General features: G+C 38.1%; 1 protein-coding gene across 9 annotated transcripts in view; it reads left to right on the forward strand.

Moving 5' to 3' along the window:
• Nucleotides 1-22,837, forward strand: part of Synd (protein kinase C and casein kinase substrate in neurons protein Synd) — a gene marked incomplete at its 5' end in the record, with an annotated part of 27,578 nt that extends 4,741 nt beyond the window's left edge. For 3 of the 9 annotated variants that reach the window (XM_070141696.1, XM_070141697.1, XM_070141698.1), the window contains 8 exon segments: nt 2,409-2,522; nt 3,519-3,631; nt 4,175-4,295; nt 8,353-8,463; nt 13,179-13,336; nt 16,145-16,210; nt 18,169-18,302; nt 18,710-22,837. In XM_070141696.1, coding sequence (XP_069997797.1) covers nt 2,409-2,522; nt 3,519-3,631; nt 4,175-4,295; nt 8,353-8,463; nt 13,179-13,336; nt 16,145-16,210; nt 18,169-18,302; nt 18,710-18,816 — 924 coding nt within the window. 9 annotated transcript variants of the gene reach the window in all.
• Nucleotides 22,838-23,810: the final 973 nt, after the last annotated feature.

Below are 23,810 nucleotides of genomic sequence, written 5' to 3' on the forward strand. Positions count from 1 at the left end.
CACACATACAAAAATAAACACATACACACACACACACACACACACACACACACACACACACACACACACACACACACACACACACACACACACACACACACACACAAATACACACACACACACACACACACACACACACACACACACACACACACACACACACACACACACACACACACAAATACACACACACACACAAATACACACACACACACAAAAAAATAATCACACAAACACACACACAAAAAAATATACACACAAAGAAATACACAGACACACAAATGCACACACACAAATGCACACACACAAAAAATACACACAAAAATACACACACACACAAATCCACACGCACACACAAATACACACACGCGCACGCGCACACACACACACACACACAAATACACACAAGCACACAGCCACGCACACACACACACACACACACACACACACACACACACACACACACACACTCACACTCACACACACACACACCATATTCTTTCTTCTTCTTCTCCACCTCCTCCTCTTCCTCCTCTGTATTTCTCTTGTCTTTCTTTCTTTTGAACTTTTTTTCTGCAGCTTTATAGGAGTTTCAGAAACTGGATTAGATGAGACATCTTTATACTTGATATTTTTTTTTTTGCAGTTACCAAGATCAATAAGATATTTGCCCTTAAGATAAGCGATTCAGTTGCCATGCAAGAGCCACAGAGGCCACACCTTGGTCTTGGGAACTCTAGACAAAAGTGACTTACTGTGTGCATGATTGTTGAATGGACGACATATGAAGTTCAATGATTTCATCTGTTTTCCCATACGTTAGAATCTTCCTAACGGTTTCGAGTCATTCAGATTTGTTTTCCCCCCATTTTTTTAAGTTTCAGTATGAATCTTGGATTTTTACGTTGAGTTGTCATTTCATTACAAGACGTTGAATGAACTCTTTTGTTTTTGGTAGGATCCACACAAGTTATTTCCGTTGAATATTTTGTTTGATTTTTTTGGTTGTTTTATAATAAGGAAAATTCTTGGGCCAAGACAGGATTTTTATTCACTTACAAGTAAGGACGAACTTGTAACGTTCCTTGGCTTTGAGATGCTACTTCCTTTTCCAGCTGCTTTGTGCCCTGCTCTTTTCTTGCCCTGAGATTTTTCGACTTTTCTGCAGTGACTTCCTCTTCTGTTTTTCTCATATTCACCTGTGCCTTTGCAACAACAATGAGCTTGAGGAATCTACAAATCCCAGAAAAGTTTTGGGATGGTCTGACTGAAAAAGGTCTCTCAAGACTAATCCTGACTCACTGATATATTTATATTTATACTCACATACCCCCTCTGACTCAGCCACTCTGAAACCTCACTGCCAAGGGGATTTTACAAGGAAAGATCTCACTGACTGATCTATACAAGACAGTAGAAAATCATCTTGCTTAACAGGATGGATCAGCATATCATCATGACAGTACGACATACTCTCAGTTGATGAAACAGTCATTTAGAAATACTTCTCTAAAGTGAGAGATGAGGAAGTCAGGTACATCCTTGTTCTTAAGCTGAGGCTAACGGAGGTGTTCATATTGGAATCGAGAAGAGCTGGAAGGGAGCTGAAAAGGAGGCTGGCACTCATCCTTAGACCTCTTGCGGGTCCCTAAAATGTGCATGCTTTTTTCATTATTCATTCATTTTTAATCTTATGTTAGTGAGTTGGATATTATTGTTTTTGTTTTTTTTTGTTTTTGTTTTTTGTCAGTGATTGAACAAGATTTTGATACTGTAACCTGTTTAACAACATTATGGACCACAGCATTGCCAAAATTAAGATGTTAATAGAACTAGTTAAAAACTTGAAATAAAATTGAAATTGTAATGTGCATGAGACAGTTTACTATATATCAGGATTATGATTTAGAGAGATATTGTAAAGAATATTTTAAATATTTGTTACTCATTTATGGAGGAAATATAAAGAGAAAAACTGTATAAAGACATATTTGTTTTACATATAAGAGAGAGAGAGAGAGAGAGTGTGAGTGTGTGAGTGAGAGAGAGAGTGAGTGCGTGAGTGAGTGAGTGTGTATGTGTGTATGTGTGTGTGTCTCTGTGTATGTGGGTGGGTGTGTATATGTTTGTGAGTGTGTGTGTGGATGTGGATGTGTGTGAGTGGGTGTGTTTATGTATGTATGTTTATGTGGGGGGAACACATAATTTTTATGCTCATAAAAGCACACATGCATATCACATGCACTTACCACACAATACAAATTCTCACTCTCTTTTTAAAATTGTAGATTTAATAAGATGTATCAGCAATCTGTTCAATCAGTAAACCTTCTAATGGAAGAAAAAGTAATGAACCCTTGCAGGAACAGCTTAACTCAGAGTGCTTTCAATATCTTCTGCCATTTCAGGTGAAGAAGCTACAAGACAGAGTTTCCAAAGCAAAGGAAGAAGTTTCACGCGGAAGGGAAAAGTACGAACTCACTCTGCGTGAAATCTCAGATTACAACCCCAAATATATTGAGGTCAGTTTTCATTAAAAGAAATAATAATAGATAAATAGATAAATAAAATAAGATAAATAGATTATGTATATGTACGTATAAGTATCCCACATTTAACTCATTGGTACTGGGATGGCTCGAGCCCCAAGGAGTTGATCACTGATTGTACCTATCTCACCTGTTTACCTTTTCCCTTGATTTTTAGGAGATAAAAAAAAAAAGAAAAAAAAAACGTTTTTTTCTCTCTCTCTCTCTCTCTCTCTCTCTCTCTCTCTCTCTCTCTCTCTCTCTCTCTCTCTCTCTCTCTCTCTCTCTCTCTCTCTCTCTCTCTCCCTCCCTCCCTCCCTCTCTCCCCCCCCCCATCTGCCCCCCCCCTCCTTCCCTCCCTCCTTCCCAATACCCCCCCCCCGTTCTCTCTCTCTCTCTCTCTCTCTCTCTCTCTCTCTCTCTCTCTCTCTCTCTCTCTATATATATATATATATATATATATATATATATATATATATATATATATATATATATATATATATATACATATATTTATTTGTTTATTTATTTATTTATTTATTTATATTTATATTTATATATATATATATATGTATATAACATTATCTCAATGTCAATATTGATAATAAGAATATCCATATTGATATCATTAGAAAAAAATACTCAAAATTTAAGGAATAGGGAAATCGGGTGAGGTCTCATAGAGCCTACTACTTGACTCTTTGTGCCGGAACACTTACGGAGCCATCTACATGTAAACAAAATTCACAAAACAAAGCAACAGTTTACGGTACATGTACCCAGTATCAGTGAGTTAACATCTGTAATGCTTTTCTCAAAAAATATTTTTCTTTCCCTCTCTTTCTTCCTCCCCATTTTAACCATTGGTGCCAGGTATTGATAACTTCTCAAAATCCATTTTGTGAAATATATGACCAGCAACTCCCTCTGGGATCTGTGTGAATAAAGAAATCATTTTTCTGACTGACCATGCTGCTTACTAATTTCCAGGAGATGATCCATGTATTCGACAAAGCACAGGAGGCTGAGTCCAAGCGGCTGATGTTCTTCAAGGACATGCTCTTCGCAACCCACAAATGCCTCAACATCTCAAATGACCCAAGGTATGTGCCTTCACCTAGCACTGGCTAGAATGTTGGGAGTGTGTGACTGGTAGGAAGATAGATAGTATTCCAAGGATGATTTGTTAGAATACATTTTTCAGTTTGATGAACTAATGTTTGAAAAACCCAGTATACACAAACTAGATGTAAGACAGCAGTTTTGGAATCCTCGAAGACCAGACAGTGAAATCCAATAGCATTTCTAAACTATTACCTCAACTCTCTATGATTTTATTTATTTATTTATTTATTCTTTTAACTTCGTATCAGGAGGATAAAATGTTTTGCCATTCATTTTAACGAATGGGATGAGTTGTTTGTGGTGACATTTGTAGTTATGGATTATTAGGGTATAAGGGGATTCTTTCTTTAAGTAGGTGTAAAAGCCAGCTAATTTTGACATGGTTATGGACTTGACTCAAGGTGGTTTTGTTACCATCTTTAAATAGAAATAATTTACATGTTCTGGATATATGAATGGTTTGAATGTAATCAAGAAATAGGTAACTTACCTTGTTGTGAGATGAACCAATCTCTTTTCAGCTTGCCACGAATTTATGAGGAATTCAATCATACAGTAGCAAATGCGGATTACGAGAAGGACCTGAAGTGGTGGAGTAACAACCATGGGGTAAACATGCCCATGAACTGGCCTTCATTTGAGGTATGACAATTGTAGCAGAGATCACAGCTTTTTCCTTTGCTCTGTGCTTTGTTCACCTATTTTATATGCTTTATTATTATTATTATTCTTTTTTATTACACCAGTTTTAAATTATTATAGCTTTGACGTTATTATTTTTTATATTGAGTGAACGATACTGAAGACTCCTATTTTATTTGTTTCATGAGATTTCTTATGTATTGCTGAATGTCATTCTCATCCTAGTTAGAAAATCAATTCATTAATTTGATGAACAGATAAGTTGACTGAGATTGACCTAGACCACTGACTTTTAATATTAGGGAAAGAGGAGTCATCAGTGCAGTTGGTTTATAGCAGAGCTGATATCTCTAGCCTTGAAATCCTTGGGAAACAGAAACTGCGCAGGCATTGGTAGTTGTGGTAGTGAGATAAGGAAGTATACCCGTCCTTTTGCAGTTTATTGTTTCATACTCTTATTACACACCAGTATGGCACAATATGTTATACAAATTGGTTAGTTTAGTTTTATTATACCTCAGATATTTTTCATTCATAGAGGTTACTTTTCTATTAAGTATGGTTTGATATTCTTTTATACATCTTAGAGAGTCCAGATGCTAAATTGTTTGTTGGACTCGCATACTTGTACAAGGGAAATTATCTGTTCCCTAAATTGTACGTTAGTTAATGGACATGCAATCTTATAATGTGACATAAGCTTACAAAATGCTCATCTGCTTAAATATGATTTACACACAAATATCGGTTGTTGACTTAAAATTTACAAATACAAATCTACATCATAAGATCTGAAATCTCAGAAATTTTGAGAGTTCAGTGAGAATATTAGCATCGTTTGTCTTGTCTTTACCTGATTATACCTAAATCCTAAAAAGATGATGCATGTTTTGTAGGAGGTAAATATGATGCACATGAATATTTTAACTTTAGCCTTTTGAATACAAGGTAAAAAGCAATGACAACAGAATTCATAAATGACGTGAAGGAATTCCCTTGATCTTTAACCCCTTGGATCTGGTTACTTCATGCCAATCACACGGCTCAAAATGGGGGCATTAGGCTTACGTGAGTGGCTGCTCTGATGTGCATGGGTCGTAGAAATGTCATCTTCCCAGGAGTCGGTCCTGTTCCAGTCATGGCTTACATACACTACATTCCACTCATGTTTATCGATGGAAATAATGCCAATGTCCCTTTCTAAATGGCAAATGAGTCTTTGGCATCACCCTGGCCTTCGACGGAAATACTCATGAAGACCAGTATGTGTCACCCCAGCCCATGACCAGATTTTACCATGACGGCTTTGGTGAGGGCTTCGATAGCATATTGCCGTGCAGTGCTTACAATAATAAATTTTTTTAAATGCCTAGGGTGGCAGATAGCTCTGGTGGTACACTTGCAATATCTGAAGAGGAGGCCCCCCCCCCCCCCCCCCACTCCCCACACTCACAGAAGGAATAGCAACTACAGCACTGATACCAATGTGGTTGGAGATATGTGAAAATATGCTTGAGACTACTCTAAAACTCCCCACAGAATTTGAATTAGTGAAATGAATTTGCACACATGCACACACATGCCTGCACTCAAACACACACAGACAAGCCACATACACACACTCAAGTACACATACACACACACAAGTACACATACACACACACAAGTACACACACACAAGCCACATACACACACTCAAGTACACATACACACACACACAAGTACACATACACACACACACAAGTACACATACACACACACACACAAGTACACATACACACACACAAGCACGCACACACAAGCACGCACACAAGCACGCACGCACACAAGCCCGCACGTACGTACGCACGCACGCACACACACACACACACACACACACACACACACACACACACACACACACACACACACACACACACACACACACACACACACACACACACACACACACACACACACACACAGGCACAGGCACATATATTCCACCCTTGTTTACCAGTGGAATTCATACAAGATTCCCTTCTTAAATGCCCATGGAGTCAAATTATCTCTAAGAGTTTTGTGCACTCACGGCATGTCATTCCTGTCACTCCGGCTCTAAGCCAAACTTTTCCATGAAAGTATTTTCCCATCCCCAGTTCTCAGTCACATCTTTTCGTAATATGATGGTCATGGCACCAGGATCCAATGGGTTATTGGGAATAATACTAGTTAGGAAATAAACAAATTCAAGGATTGGGATAAATAGGCAACGGCAGGTAGGCCTAGTCATTGATTCCTAGGTGAATCAGCATTTCTGAAGGCATTTGTACTCAAAGAGGAAGAGGGAGGGAAGGAGGGAGGAAGGGTGGATGGCAGAGAGAGAGAGAGAGAGATGGGGGGAGGACATGTGTGGATCTATGTACACCCACTACCATTGGGTTAGAGAAGGCTTAAGGGAACCAGTCATAGTTAACAGGTGGGACAGTTCACACTCATTTATCAGTGGAAATAATACAAAAGCCCCTTCCTAAATGCTAATTGCTGAACCTAATCAGAGCTTTGTGCGCTTGTGACAAGTCATTCCCATCATCCTGGCCTTCAGCCAAAATTCTGATGACAGCAAGTTCTATCACTGCAGCCCTCTGCCAAATTTTCCCGTGATGGCATGGTCATGTCATCCAGATCATAGGAGTTAAGTTTATGGCTTACATGATATTTTAAATAGAAAATTATCTCTTTCAAGTAGATGATATGATTTTAAACCCTGTCCTTCTATACCATTTCTGTCACAAATTGAACAGTTCAAAAGTTATTTAATGTTTTGTTAACAACCAATTATGTATAGTCTTTTAACTGTACTACAAACCGGGTCTAAGCAGGGAGTGTAGAGGTTAGTGGGGCTAACAATAGATTGGCTTCGTTTAGTTTTTGGTTCGGCCAGGTTTAGGTTTCTTTGCAGTCTACTTTTTTTTCTCTCTCTCTCTCAGTACAAAGCCAATATGAATGGAATTAGTTGATGATTACCTATAAACCACATTACCTTTTTTAAGGAGAATCCATTATAACTAATGATTTGTAATTTACAATGGAAATAATCTACAATAATTGGCTTTCATAAGTTTCTGATCTATTGAAGGGGTGTTTTTTATAGTTCAAAATCCAAGATAGTTTCTTTACTGGACCATACTCCCCCCCCCCCCTCCCATATTATTTTGCAGGAAACATCTTCCTGGGTTTAATTTCAGATCTGTAATTGAGATATCAGCTCTTATAAACCAGATCAGAGTTCAGATCCTGCATCTGAAGTAGAAGTGTTGTGTGCTTACTTTGCACTGCATTTATGCACCTTTGTGAATTACCATTGACTTAATCGCATGCAATGAGCGTCAAGTGTGATTTCTCACACTTAGCAGAAATCACACTGTTTACATGTTGGTTTAGAACTCTAAAAGTTTTGCATGAGTAGCAGTGTTTGTTTTTTAAAATTGTGGTTTTCTGTAGACTAATCTGGTTTATAATCCATGTAATTAGAAGAGCTTGCCCAAGCTTTTTTATGAAGTCCTAACCAGGCCAGCCTCCTCTGCAGGCCTTGCATCATGGGCTCATGTCTAGAACTAACAGTGCCACTTTCAGGATCCCTTTCTGAAATACGAAATTTAGAGTTTGCTCGTTGTATCAAGATACTTCCTCCTCTCTTTTGTATCTAAATACTATAAATTCATCTAAGAGAGAATAAATAGCTCAGCTACGAACTTTAAGTTTGTTCTTGACTATAAACAATTTATATTTTGTTCACTTCTTTCATACTTCATTATTCTCTCAGTTCCCAAGCTGGGGCAAGTCTAGATATTTATTTCTGTATTATTATTTTATTTTATTTTATTTTTTTCTTTTCTTTGTTTTGTGAACTAACATGATAAAGCTTTTAAAAAAAAATTAGCTGATGCTTTAAAATAAAGAGCTTGTGCTGTGGTCCTGGCATGGGCCAGCCCAGCTATATGTAGCATGTCAGTCACCTGTGTGTTTTCCTTGCCTCTTTTATATATATTTTTTGCCCCCGTGCATGTGCGTGCAGGAATATTCAGAGGAATTCCGCGACATTAGCGGAAAAGGCAAACGCAGCGGCCAGATCCCAGAGGGCGCCATCACGCTGCTCAACCAGCGCACCGTTGGAGATGACCTGCCAGTAATTGACCAATCTCCTCTCTGTTCCCTCATGTTAAATTCTCCCTCTGGACATCTACTCCACATAACACTCAGTTTTAATCACTTATACTGTTTCACTAGTTAGCCTCATTACTGCTGTTCACTGACATTTTCAGATTTTTACACTACTCTTGGATATATGAGTATTAAAGGGAATTTCCAGCTGCCATAACACTCTTACAGTATTCTAACTTTACAGATATTCCTAAAACAATGTTAATGTTGGCTCTTTCTGTCTAAACTGGGTCTTTCTTATCCATATAGATAATATAGATAGGTATGAACACTTTCACATCATCATTAACACTCACATATGTTCAGTTACTCTTGTGAGTACGCTCTACCTGTGTATATGCTTATGCGTATATGTCGGAAATGGTTCCTCTATGCATAGTATAGTATGAATGGCTTATTAAGCTAGTGTTTTGTGAAGTTGTTTTTCATATAGTGAATGTAAAGGAAAGGTGGGGCAGGGTCTTCAGTACTAAATATCAGAGAGACAGGAAGAGGGTGTCCTGGAGAGTATAATTATATGAGGAAGAAGTAGGATTGACTGAACATCTTGTTTGTTTAGGAAATATGCGGGTATTATATGATGTATGGGGGAGAGAGAAAAGGTGAAACAAAGAATAATCATGTTTTCTGTCATTATCCATCCATTTCAAAGTCAAATGTGACATGCAGGGAGAGTTGACACTGTTCAGTGAAACTTGGTGAAAGTGCAGGATTGGCAGTTCCTCTAACTGTAGACCTTTTATATTTGTTAAGAGCAAATTGGTGGCACTGTTGTAATATTCATGCATGAGAATGATTTAAGATTCATGAAATGTATACCCTTGGCATGCAGGTCATACATAATTATTGAAATATTGAAATAAGTCTATCCAGAAATGATGTTATGCCGTGGATAGCTGTTCCGGGGATGGAATACCAGATGTCTGGAGGGTTTATTGTTGAATTTAGAGGACCAGGAAGTGTTAAGTGATAGAAGCGTTGAATAGGTCAGAGTGAAGCTTGGTCTGGGGAATCATGGTAGAGAGTACAGAGATAAAAGAAAAGCTCAAGTCATAAGTCTTGGTGCTTGTTGGGTAGCACATACTAGCACTGCTTTTGAATGGAGACTGGGACGTTTATGTATATAAGAGTTATGCAGTAATTCCTCCACTTCCCTATCCCACTAAGTTTCCTCCCCCCCCTTTTCCTCTTCATTTTCTTTTTTCTTTGCATCCTCCTTTCCTCTTCTTCCCCCCTCTCTTCTTCTCCTCAGTGCCACAGTTCTATCTTAATGAGAAGGAAAGTAACATTAATGCTTTGTCATTCACAAATGCCATACATTAATGTTAACCTGCACTTTTACTGCTGTGTTTTTTTGTAAATCCTTTTCACATGTATCATATCATCTCTCTTGTGTACCATCAGTCATCGTGACACATGGCTTATAGAGCCCACGTTGGTTTCCATAAACTTTCACACTATGCACTTTTATGGTGGCACAAAGTTATTACACATCTCGGATACAGCACTGCACAAACTTTCATCACCAAACATAGCCTTCTCATTTCAACAAAGGATCATTTCACTTTATTCTCTCTTCATACTCACACATGCAGATACCAACATACATACACATGAAAAAATTAAAACTGTTATTGGTAGGTTTCACATAAACCAAAGTTTAGAACTAGAGACGGTCCAGGCTCTCTTAAGCCTAGGTGGTTCAAAGCAGGTTTGTAATTTGAGTACAGTTTCATAGACAACTTGTACAATATTCTCAAGTGCTTTCATCAGATGCTGAAGCATATATATGAATAATACATTAAGATTGTTTTGCTTTTTTTGAGTTTAGAATTACTTCTGATTACAAGCTACTGTAAGGGAATGTTTGAAAAAAAAATCTTACATTGTGTGCTTGCTGTTGCCTTTTATTGTGATTTAAAGTAAAAGGTGTTTCACATATAATCAGGTATGTTACAATCTCAGATTTGTGAGATAGAAGCTTGCCTTACTGCTTAACTTCCTAAGCTTTTTGGTTCCTTAGGATTGCCATTTTGTGCTTCTGATATTTGCTGATTTGCTAAGAATGGGAAATATTTATTTTCCTATTTGCTATTGTTTGGTTGTATGAATAACCAAACCAACAAAAATGAACAGCTTTAAAAAAGGATAAAGTTCATCCTGATATTTGGCCTGTATTCCATGTCCTCCAGCGGTTTGGCATCCCTCCTAGTGCAGCTGATGTCTTCATCACGTTTCATAAATTCTGATGGTGTGACAGATTTAGGGAAAATCTCTTTTTGCTTTCTCACCCCTTACCACACAGATTGATGTAATTTCTAAAAGGCAGCTTAGGAAAAGAGGAGTTTTTCCTTGTGGCAGAATGCAAAATTTTTACAATTATTAAAAAATATATATTGCTATAGGAGAAGAAAAGGGATCCATTTCCTCGGAAGCATTTACAATAGTACAGTACTGTAGGAGGAACAGGTTGGAGGGATACTAGGGATGTGTCAGCATCAGAAGTCAAATTGTGTGTAGGACAAGCAAACTTAAGATAAATTAATATGTCAAACATCTTGGGGTTCTTTATATGTTTTAACCCGGTATATTTTGAAGCCGAAAATAAAAGATTCCGGGCGGCTACAAAATCAGCGGGCAGAGCTTCCCCGGAGTCTGTCTGCCCGTCGGCCGCGGCCCGCTGCTGCGTTGAACCCCGATATAGCGTCACACTGGCGGGACGCCCGACAATGTTTATTTTTTCGGGTGTCTCATGTAAGGGACACCTGTCGTTATTGGGTTAATAGACATGGTCTCATAAAAAAGTATTTGTTAGATATAATATCTCAGCTTTAAGAAAATGTAATGAGCATTATCTTGTGTTCTGTATGCAGAGAGAGTAAAAGGTGACCAAAAGATATTCATATTATACTGGTCATAATCTACAGTTGGATAACATTCAGTTCCCCAGATGAACTATTGAGATTTTTAAAGTAATATCATAAGTGTCATGTTTGAGGAACTCAGGTATTAAACCCGATAAACATCATCTCTTTTCCACATTTTCCTGAAAATTCTGTATTTTATTCTTTCTTTAACTCTTTTATGTCTGAATATGGTACCTTTTGGTAATTAGTTATATGCCATCAACATTGTATCAAGATTCAAGTAGATAAATGCTTATCCCACTCACAATGGGCAAAATTTATGATATGTTTGACGAGGCCGCTTTAGTGTATAGCACTTTGTGATGGACTCGTGTCCAGCTCACAGCTCATGACGTGATATGACATCACCTGGCATCATATACTGATTAACTTCTTGTGTTTCCTCTGCTTTGCAGTGTCCTGAATACAAGTTTATAGTTATTGGATATATACTCTTAAAGATCATTGTTCTCTTTTCATATTTCCTTTTTGCACTTGTGCATATGGAACACATATAATGTGCATGAAGGATAACTTGCTTGTGAGTCAAAGCTCATCTTCTTATAATGGGTGTGGGGAGTCCAACATGAGGCATCACTATTTTTCACATTCTTGGATATGAAGTAGTGAAAAATTGGAGTGCGTGCACTTGGATTGAAGTATTTAGAACATTCAATTTGCTTTTTGTTTGAACGTATAGAATTCTAGATCAGATAACAAATTGTCAGCAAGAAATCAGTATTATTGATGTATCAACTAAGGGAGGCAGAGGCAGTAAGCAAACTATTTAGGTCTAGTGTGGGGAGGAAAATACAAAACTTATTGCTATATCTGTGATTTGAAGTAATTGAGTTACTATAGCTGTTGAATTGGGTACTGAATCTTTCATTATTATTTTTGTTATTATTATTATTAATTATTATTATTATTTATCATCATCATTATTTATCTGCCCATTAGAATAACCCATATTGTTGAATTATAATACTGTTTAAAGTGTATATATGAAATTAGAGTTTACTGTAGTTGTCTTATTTTTAACCTTTGACTTTGGCATTATGGATAACCTCATGGCTGAGGGTCGGAAAGGGCAAGTTGAACAACGGTAAGGTGCCAGCCATCCAAAAACCCTCCTGCGCCCTAGTGGCAGGATGGGCAGGGTAATGTTCCTGATATGTTCTTATTTGATATTCTTCTATGTAGTTGGGTGTATGCATGAGGTTCACTTTTTAGTTCTCTGCATGGGGGCCTTGGGGAGTATATAAAGAGTAGCTGCTTCTTGCCTGCAGTGGGTGTGTTTGCAATTTGTGTTTTGTCCTTTGCTTGGATGGAATTTGGTGATGCTTTGTGACCTTATGCCACCTCAGGCCTCAACCCAAATGGCTGCAGCTGCAGTCAGTCTCTCATTTACATCAGACTTACTACTAGGCTACTTTTTACATATATACTTATTTTTATGTAATTTATAGTTATATTGTTAATAAAGGGAATAAAAAAGAAATCCATGAACTCTTTAATCAAGTTTGAATAGTACATTCTGCAATAGTTAAGTAAAAAAAAAGTAATTTAGCCACTTGAAAAAACAGTACTGTTTATTTGATTTTTCTTCTATTTTTTTAAAAGAAATTGGCTCCATTATAAAGAATGTACATTAGCTGATCAGAACTTTGGGGTGTCCTCAGCCAATGGTGTGTTTGGCACGCTGCAGAGTTTGGTATTCATGGCTACCACTCACAGGAAGCACTCGGCTGACACGTCTCTTCTCCCATCACAGGAGTACACGCCAGACCTGCACCGCATCAGCAAGAAGGGAACCAAAGGAGCCGTGAGTGGCACAGGTGACGTCACGCTCACATCTGTCAAAGGACCGCCCAACCACACCTCGCCAGCCACTTCCAAAGCCTCAGACAATAATAGACACTCGGCGATAAGGTAAAACACCACTTCAGTTGGTTATACCTAACTGGAGTTGGCTGCAATTTAGGCCTTCTCCTCTCTTCCTTGCTTCTCTTTTCTGCTCCTAGTTCATACTAGATTTTTTTTTCTCTTTTACTTAAATGATTTTAAAGGGAAATGGTTGCTTGTTTAGATACCAGTAACATTTAATCATAAGCATAGATATTAAATGAAGTTAATGATAAATGGAAGTAATAAGAAATCCTCTTAATAGTTCAAGTAATCATTGCTTTCTCATCTTTCTGTAAAATGTCATAAATGATTGGCTAATTGGGTTTTGCACATGCAAGAATATTGTAACATATCTTCACTGTTCAGAAGCCATATAACACACACACACACACACCCTCTCTCTCTCTCTCTCACACACGCTCTCTCTCTCTCTCTCTCTCTCTCTCTCTCTCTCTCTCTATCTCTCTCTCTCTCTATCTCTCTCTCTCTCTCTCTCTCTCTCTCTCTCTCTCTCTCTCTCTCTCTCCTCTCTCCTCTCTCCCTCTCCCTCTGCCGCTCCCTCTCCCTCTCCCTCTCCCTCTCCCTCTCCCTCTCCCTCTCCCTCTCCCTCTCTCTCTCTCTCTCTCTCTCTCTCTCTCTCTCTCTCTCTCTCTCTCTCTCTCTCTCTCTCTCTCTCTCTCTCTCTCTCTCTCTCTCTCTCTCTCTCTCTCTCTCTCTCTCTCTATCTCCCTCCCTCCCTCTCACTCTCTCCCTCTCTCTCCCTCTCCCTCTCCCTCTCTCTCTCCCCCTCCCTCTCCCTCTCCCTCTCCCTCTCCCTCTCCCTCTCCCTCTCTCTCTCTCTCTCTCTCTCTCTCTCTCTCTCTCTCTCTCTCTCTCTCTCTCTCTCATTTCCCTTCCCTTCCCTTCCCTTCCCTCTCTTTTCTTCTTTCCCTCTTTCCCTCCTCCCTCACTCTTCCCTCCATCCCTCTCTCACCTCTCCTCCATTTTGTTGTGTGTCCTCTCTTTCGACCATTACGTGCAAAAAATAAGCTTTTACATTGAGGGTGATCCTATCTTCTTGATTCTGATGTATATTTTCCATTTAAACCAGCAGTTTCTAGGCTCAGTTGGCCTTTGATATCCAGAAAATGCATAAACTCAAACTGTATACTTAAAATAGGAAACTGCTTGTTGATGACTTGAGAAACGTGTATTGAGAAATGTGCATGTCTGTTATTCTGTGATTGTTGCTTCATTTCAAGTGATCTTGGAGACATTTGTACATAATTGGGATTTGCTGGTTATTGTTGCATAGGAAAGGTAAAGCACAGGCAGGAGCTGGGCTAGTCAGCTGTAAAGTGTATTGTTGGGAATGATGACCATCACTTTGTCACATTTGGTCTCCACTGAATTACTTATTTGTTGCGACTGCTTTTCCCTTGCATGGAGTGTCAAGTGAGTATTTCTTCACAAAGCTTAGTTGATTGCCTCTGATCAGAGGCTGCAACCCATAAACCAGAGGCTTGGTAGCTTTCCTAGAAGGAAAGTTTCTGCAGAGATGTTGGAGTGAGAATATTTACATTTTCCATCTTGCATCCTGGCCCAAAGGATTCCTGCAGAGTTTGAAATGAGTGGTTCCCTTTTGCTGCCTTGAGTGATCCTTACTCTCCTTGCCAGTACACAACACATCATGATCCTTATGGCTATCCACTTCTGTTATAGATTTTGATTCAGTTACATTAATAAGAGATAGTTCTATGAAATGATAATAGTATTAAAATGATAGAAAGGTTTCAGGTAAACAAGAAGTACCCCTCTATATGTACTTATTGAATTAAAGCAAAGCAAATGTTAAGTTTCTGTTACATCTGGGTTTGTTTTTGTTTGCTTTCTTGTATTGTTATTGTGAGGCATTGAGAGAGAAAAGTTAATAACTAATGGAAATATGATATGAAAAAGTAAAGATAAATCTGAGAATATGTATCATAACAGATCAAAGAGAAAAGTGATCTGACGTGCTTATATTTTCAGTCTATTTCCCAATCATTCAGATCAGAAAACTGAAAGGAGGAATTTTGCAAAAGGTCAGAAATATGTCAACCTGATTGTTTTCTGTACTTTGGAAAAAAAGGGAAAATCTGTCATAGGAAAATAGATATTTTGTGTACGTTCCAAGGTTTTTGGAAACCAAGAGGTATATTTCATAAGTGATTAGGGTACTAAGCAATCTTAGACAGTCCTTTGAAGATTCTTGGTTTTGAGGCACACCTGGAGAAGAATCCTCTCTAATTAGGACCTTGGAGATGTTCATTCTGTTTTCTGGGGCTGAAGTTGGATTGGTTGCTGAACATGCAGAACTTGCAGGAACATTGGTTCATTCTATTTTTTGTTTTCTTTCTTTCTTTTCTTTTTCCTCCTTGCTCCCTCCCCTTTCAAATCTCATGGTGTGACTTACAGAATAATGCTGTTGAAGTACTAACTTGTATGGCTAGATTCAGTGCAGTACATGTCTCCTTTTGTCACACTGAAGAATGACCTTAAAGAGTCACATTCAAGAATATTTTCAACAGAAATTTTATGTTGTAGTATATACCATGGTAGGCAATACAGTAGCAAGTCTTGGTAAGCAAATAATATATGCTAGTAGAGAAGCCGTGATGTAGTGAGATACCAGCTTTTTCTTGAGGTCTGTCTTGTAAAGGATGCTTTAGTGTAATCAGAGTGTGCTACTTTGTCGTATTGCTTTATACAGGTACTTTCTACATGGGGATCTTGCAGTGAGTGTAGTTCACCACAAATATTTGTGTCACAGTTCACCCTTACTGACCCTCCCCTCTCTCCCCAACACTCCAGCGACCCACAGGAGTCCCACGAAGCGTCCAATCCTTTCGATGAGGAGGACGATCCACACAGTCAAAAGTGAGGGATATATTCTGGCATGAGGTTGGATGCTGGCACTCAACACAATCCGGATTATCTCCTTAGCTTCTCTTTTTGACGGTCTCCTCGTTGAACACAGATCCCTTCTTGTCTGTCGTTTTGGAGACTTGAAGGATTGTGATGAGTCCTTTCATGCCAACCCAGGCAGGACCATATATGTACTGAATGCACAGTTTAATCTTTTTATCTTTGTTTCTTCGTCATTACTCATTTGTAGTCATTTTTCTTCTCTTTTTCCTGTAGGGTTTACATATTCCACATGCATGAAAAGCATCCCCTTTTAAAGGATATCTGCTCAGAATTTGCACTTTTAATTTTGTTTAAAATAAATAATAAATTTGCATGGAAAAGTTATGTGTACAAGTATGGTGTTGTCCCTTGGGGTTGCATGACTCAGCTTTAAGCTTTCTTATCTCGGCATTTCTAACACCTTGCATACCTTACAATTTGCAACTAAAAGATTACACTGGCAGTTTTAGGGTCAGTGATGTGCTATATAATCATTGATGGTATTCTGCCTCTAATCCTTAACTTCGAAGTTGCATGTCAGACGCAAGAAGCACTGTTGATCATTATTTTCTGCAATTGTTACTACTGTCATTTTTAGTCACATGATATAGAAGTGGTCTGGTCTTGAATTTTTATTAACACCATTTTATGATGGAAATGATCTGACAGAACAGCCATGCCTAGCAGAAAGGCAAAAGCCTAAAGCACTGTTAACACCACCAGCCAAGAATACAATGTGATAATACCAACTTTTGATTTTGTTTTCCGCCATCAAATTTTTAGTGTGTTGATAAAAGGAGGTTGTTTAGGTCTGCATTTTTACAGTTAGAAATATTAGAATATAACACATCTGATAAGAAATGAAATGCATGAGATGTTTGGTCAAAGTTTTAATGTGTACTTAGTCTGTGTCTGCTGAGCCTTTCTACCAGTTGCAGCTCTTGGCATGTCAACAGCATTAGCTTTATTGTTGCGTTACTCTGTTTAAGATGTGACGGTTTGTTTTATAATACTCTTTAAAATGCCATAATTGGTTTATGTGTACATTATTATCGATGTGATCATTTATTCATTTTTATTACTTTTTTTGCTCTGATTTATAACAAACTTTTGTTTGAAGTTTGTGAAGTGTGTAACTACATATTATCCAAAAAATATTCAAGTAGATGAATGGAACTAACTTGTAGGATAAGTAAATTATTCTAAATATTAACCACCTTTGTTCATGGTCTTTTCAATTCTGTGGTTTATATTCATTTACGGACAAGCAGATATATGTTGATTATAAACACAAAGATGGGGGGGGAGGGAATGGAACACAACTTTGTACATTCTGAATTATGATTTTGTAAGGAGTGCAGGTAGGAATCACAGGCATGCATAGGAGTACAAGTTGTGATTTACACCAGCTTTTTTTTATAAGGATTGTAACAGAGTACAAGTGGTGGGAAGAAGGAAGGTACAGACACAGGAAGAATTCATTCATGGATGGGCTGCACACTATCAAAATAGGGTTTAACATACATTCAAGACATAATTTACTAAACTCATTCACATGCATAACTTTTAGTACATTTACACAGTGTGTACAAAGTGTATAGTGGGGAAATATAGATATTATTTGTAAAGGAGAGTGATCAGTGTTCTCTAAGAAGACTACAGCCTTTCTGACAGCTCTTGCATGCTGAATCTCAAAAAAGCTATTTTCTAGATAAATAAAGAACAGATATTTCAGCTTTATGAGCTTTCTAACACTCACAGTGAACCATGGCTTTTTGTGAATTTGATGAGAACTTGGATAATAAGCTTGCATGTGGGACCATCTCCTAGTCCCGTACAGGTGATGGTCAAGCAATGCAAAACCGAAAGACAAAAACATGCAGCTGTTTTGTGCTCTCTTTATGTATCTTTCCATCCCCTTTTTACAGCAATGGAGTGAGTGGAGATGATGATGAGTGGGACTACAGTGACCGCATGGTTGATCCCAACAAACCTGGAGTGCCAGTGCGAGCACTCTATGACTACGAAGGTGTTGAGTCAGACGAACTCTCTTTCAAAGTCGGTGAGTTAGCAGTAGGTTCTTCCAATACGATGGGACTTGTTCCAGGAGGGGGGCATTTGGGGGATGTTTTTGCAGGTCCAAGTTTAATTTTTGGTCCAGTGACCAACAGGACTTACCCTCTCTTCGCGCCCTTCCACTCTCTCCCTTTCCCTCAGTGTGGTATTGCATGTATATTTCTTTGGCAAGACCTGAAAGGGACCAAATATTTGATATTGGTTATGGGCTTTGAAACAGTTGATACTCTTTTTAAGTATTGAGATATATATTCAGTAAATTTTCTCTCCTTGGAAACCATTAGTCAAAAGTGCAAGATTACAGACTCAAAAAAAATCATTAATCGTTTAGATGTGATTGAAGCTCATAATTGTGATTTGCTATATTTCCTTTCTTCTCTCCTTTCCTTCCAGGGGAGACCTTTGAGAAGCTAGAGGATGAGGATGAGCAGGGATGGTGCACCGGACGCAAGGATGGGCGGATCGGTCTCTATCCTGCGAATTATGTGGAACTCTGCTAAGCCATCATGTATACCCATTTTGGTAGATCCAACTTGTAACATTTCTGTGTAAAGACCTGTAGCATAACATTACCAAGCACAGCAGCTGCTCCCTGACTGGCCTGCCGCCACAGGCTGGAGGACTGGTCTCCAACACTCACAGCAACAGTAAATTCATACCTCACATAACCTTTGCCAAAAGAGGGTCATGAGCCCCATCCCTGTCCAACAGGTCTTTTTAGTCCATATGGTAATGTGTAGCAGTGATTTAGCACTACGAGCATATTGTCTCTTGGATGAACGTGGATTTGTGTCATTGAGGTGGATGAACCCAGAGGTAGCTTTATTCAGACAGATGCTGCTATCTGGAGAGTCCAACTGACAGCTGAGAATGGATCATAGCCTTTCAGGAGTTTGTCACCTTTGTCAGTGTTATGTTTTGTAGAATAATTTTCATCAACAAAAAAATGTTGAATATCATGATATTTCCAACATTACACTTCATTATTTTATGTGAACTTTTGTATTCTGAGTTCCTGAAAGATTGAACAAGACATCATACATCATATTTACATGTGAAAAAATACATGCCTAAACCCACACACACCCACACTGTTTATGTATTATGGTTATATAAGGTTATTGTTAATTCTGAGTAATGTTAGTTTTAAGTCTTCTACAGACTAATGTATATTTAGCAAGGCCAGATATGCACCAGACAGTTTATTTGTTTTGTAGATATATATTTGTTGGTGAAAAGGAGAGAAATGTGAGTGCGGTAATGTTTGGAGACACAATGCAATTCAGGAGAGGCAAATGAGCCCCGTTCTATGGGGCAGCGAAAGAGAGAAGAGAGGGAGGAAAGTTACCAAGGATTGTTTTTCATTAGGACTACGCAACCACAGGTAACAGAGACTTGTGCTCTAAATGTGTCCTGGTAATGATGCATATATATCGAATGTACATAGCACTTGTTTTATTCCAATTATTATGTACATAGTGTTGATGGCATGGTGTAGGCCCACGCTGTTACCTAATCACTAAGATGTTCTAACAACCTTCTTTATTTATTTTAGTAAGAACTTATTTCTGTAGAACTACCATCATTCATTATAGTTTATTATGATGTATTACTCTTACTAGATTTATTATGATTCAAATGATTTATTATTGCTGTTTCCTTCTTTTTTTTTATTATATATATTTTTATCATTTTCCAATAAGCATTACTTTTTTATGCCAGTGTTGTCTGTAGTATTTGTCTTTTCGTGGGAGTGAACTACATGCCCAGAGTAACGTCAGCTCTACTACTACTATGCCAATAAGTGTAAGTCATATATGATATATGAATCATAATGGGTCATTCTATTGTAACCAGCTGAGGTGGAATTGAGTTTCAACACTCTCCTCAAGCTTTGGTTGTCTCTCTTGTGTAATATCCAGGTCTGCTTAACCCATTTCACTTAACAGATGTCTCCAAGGGTGCAAGAATGTTGATGTTGAGGTGACTGTGTTAAGCATAGTCCATGCTAGATTAGCTTTAAAGTAGAAAACTTGAACGATCAAAAGTGCATTAGGAAATGTTGACCAGTAAAACCCAAGGAGTCAGGTAAACTCATTTACTTCATACTATTATTTTATTTTTATGTTCTGTAGTTGGTAGGCCTTGAGGCTGTCTCTGTTATTGTGTCATGGATATTCTGGAAAATTTGTGTTTGACCTCTTTACATCATGTTCTCAAACTCTATTGCTTGGAGTCCTTTGTTTGAGCTCCATTAGAAGATGACGAACTATGAGAAAACCTTTTGCAGGCTATCAGCTGGCACATGCAGGTGCTCTTTCACCTGTTGCTTATGCATGAGCCAAGATCACTATGTCCTGTAGCATTTTTTAAGTGCCACTTTTGAGCAGAAAAACAGAAAACACAATTGAGATACACGCCAAAGACGCAAACACACACACATGTATACTAACACAGAGACATGTACACACAGGTACTGTAGGTAGGGAAAGAATTAATATTTATTTTTCTGTTGGAGTACAACTTAAAAAAAACAATGGATTCAGTTTAGCAGTATTTTGGAGGGGTTCTTTCTGTAGGCCCCTCACAATATATCTAGTTGGTGCCAGAATAGTGTGATTCATGTAAATGCTGTTATTGAAGTCCAGTGGTAAGTAAGTGTAAGTATGTGCACTTCACTGTAACTACTGAAGCAGGAAATCATATTGCAAAGTGGGATCCTCTAGTATTTCTTGTCATTATTGGCCTAACTTAAGGGTAAGATCTATGGAAAATAACCTTGCAAAACATAGTGTCCCATTTGAAAGTGGTCTGAGGTTAAAAGAAACATTTTGAGATAAAATTGAGGCATTTTCTTATAAGGATCCTTTAAAGAAATATGTGGTCCTGTCAGCAGCACATCAGAATAGTTTAGTTTGTGAAGAAAGAGATTAACTATTGTGTACGTAAGTGTTTAGAGATAATTTGCACCATACGAAGAGGTAGTTGATTGTGCTTTTAGCAAGGAAACAACATTTAGTACTCCACTTGACAAGTGTAGACATCGGAATGGGGGCAACATCCTTAGCCTTTTGTGCTGTTTTGAATCTTTCATCAGTTTGCCTTTTTTACATTCTTTTTGAAATGGTATTTCTTGGTGGAAATTCACATTTTGATCACTAGGTTTGATTTCCTCATTATTTTACTTTGTTACTAGCTTTTTTATGTTATATTAAAGATAAAGAATCATTATGTACATATTCTAGATATTTTATTTAACCATATAGGACAAATTTGAATGTATTTGACTTGTCCAGTGCTATGTCTTGGTGAGACCAGAAAGAGCAACCCTTCGAATGTTGTGTAGATTGTTTTCCCTTCCTGTCCCATAGTAAATATTTATACATCACATTCAGAGGGTTAATGTTCACTGTTGGTCCCACATTGTACATGTAATCAGATGCTAGAGTAAGTTAACGTTGTTTAGCATTAAGTTCGTCAACATCTGTTTCATCAAAGAAATGGTGATCTTTTTCATCAAAGAAATGGCGATCTGCTCAACTGCATGAAAAATTCTGGTATTATGGAGTCTAGTGACAGTCAGAACTAAACTCCAAGTAACAAATTCTCTCTGAAGTGCCTGGCATGTATCTGTCATCAGCTGTGAATGAATAAGTTTTGAAGTTTTGATTGGGAGAATGGCCTCGGTTGGGAGATGCACGTCATTCAGTACCGAATAAAGCAGTGAATCATAATACCGTTAGATATAAAGGGGATTTATGTTTTATCACAGGAAGCAGAACCATTTGCTTGTAGGGCATATTGTGGTTTCACTTGGCAGCTGTCCCATTTTGTGTACATTTGAGAATGAGAGATTTTCTTCTTTTTATCTGTTTTATGTGGGTAATTTGTGTGAATACTGTAACTTTCTTTGCACTCATGTGTTTCAAAATATTAAACACTGAAAAAAATAATTTACTATAGTACTGTATATGCAGTAAATGTTTGCTCATTTTATTAATAATATAGAATTTTAAGTTGTCAAATATGGATTCAGAAGAAAGTAAAACAAAACAAAAATTGTAAAATGATTTCAAGTATTCCAGTGAAAGCATTTGAGTTTATTTTAAGAAATGTATATTGAAATAATGATGTGTCGTTTTCCAGACATTAATAGCTTTCTTTTTCTTTATTTGTTTGTTTGTGGGTACGTTTGAGCATACTGACTGCATGTGCGTGTGTGTGAATTTTGAAATATCAGAAAAAGAAAGTATGCAGCACTGAAATCCACTGGATGTAATTTAGAAATATTCACATGTGTTGTATTAATTTGGGATAATATATTGTCTAAAAGTAAGCAAAATTTTTATTTTGGACGAACAAGGATTAAAGTTGTCATCTCTGGAGCTCTGGAGGAGCTAGAACACACAAGTGATTTATACCATGTACAGATACCTAAAATCTGCTCAATAAAAGACTCCATGAAACACTTCAAGGACTTTAATGCCCATCATCTCATGAAAATAAAGTAAATGTATAGTATGTGTGTTTAATTAAATCCTTTCATTAGCTATTGTCTTGTCAAATTTTCTTGAACGGATTTAGAGGGAATATACTGCAGTTAAGTAACAGGAAACAAGTAATGGCTAAGTAAATGTTATTTCTTCAAAAGCATGTTTGCTGTCAACTCTATCTATTCCAAAACATCTAACCAAGCCATTGCTTAACCTTTAGGATATACTCCTTCCTCTCTCTCTCTCTCAACATCCTCCACTCCATCTGTTATTACACAGTCCCCTCCTTTATTACTATTATTCATCAGTGATGTCCTCCCCAGTGTTACCTTACTCCATACACTCCCTCTTTCTCCCATCCTCGTCCTTCTACTGCTTCCTCCTCTGCACCCCCCAATCCCTTGCCCGTTGTTGTCGTGTGGGGGGTGGGTGGACTTAGGAGACGGAGACTGAAACCCAATGCTAGGATCTCCCCTGCCTTGGACCTCAGCCCTCGACTCAAATAATTTTGCATGGTCTTTTCCCCCTCCAGCCTTTTGTTTCTGTCCCTTCTCCAACCCCTTCTACTATTTACTTCCTAAGGGTGCGTGCACAGAGAAAGCAGGTTACCGGTGCGCTGCTTTCCAGCGCGGGTCGGCGCCGGAAACCAGCGCGATAAGGTGTTCACAGAGGACGCGGGTAACCAGTTCAAACTCACTGCAGTGTGACAGTCACTTGAAGGAACTAAATGCTGGAAAGTAGAATGCTAATTTTTAAAAAGTATCGTTTATCAATATTCTTTGAGACATAAGAGAAACTAGGTTCATGAAATGACTTTCGCGAATGCTGTATTTCATTCCAGAATTTTCCTGATTTCAGCTCACAGCTTATCCGCCCGATTCCTGTTGGTGTGGTGCTGCTTCCATTTGTTCCACACTGGCCGTCTCTCATAATCTTTGGCTAACAGGAGCTCAACATACATCCTGCTCTCCATCCAATAGCGTCCGCTCGCGCGGGTAGAG

This window comes from Penaeus vannamei, chromosome 28, assembly GCF_042767895.1.
Source record: "Penaeus vannamei isolate JL-2024 chromosome 28, ASM4276789v1, whole genome shotgun sequence".
Taxonomy (NCBI): Eukaryota; Metazoa; Arthropoda; class Malacostraca; order Decapoda; family Penaeidae; genus Penaeus; species Penaeus vannamei.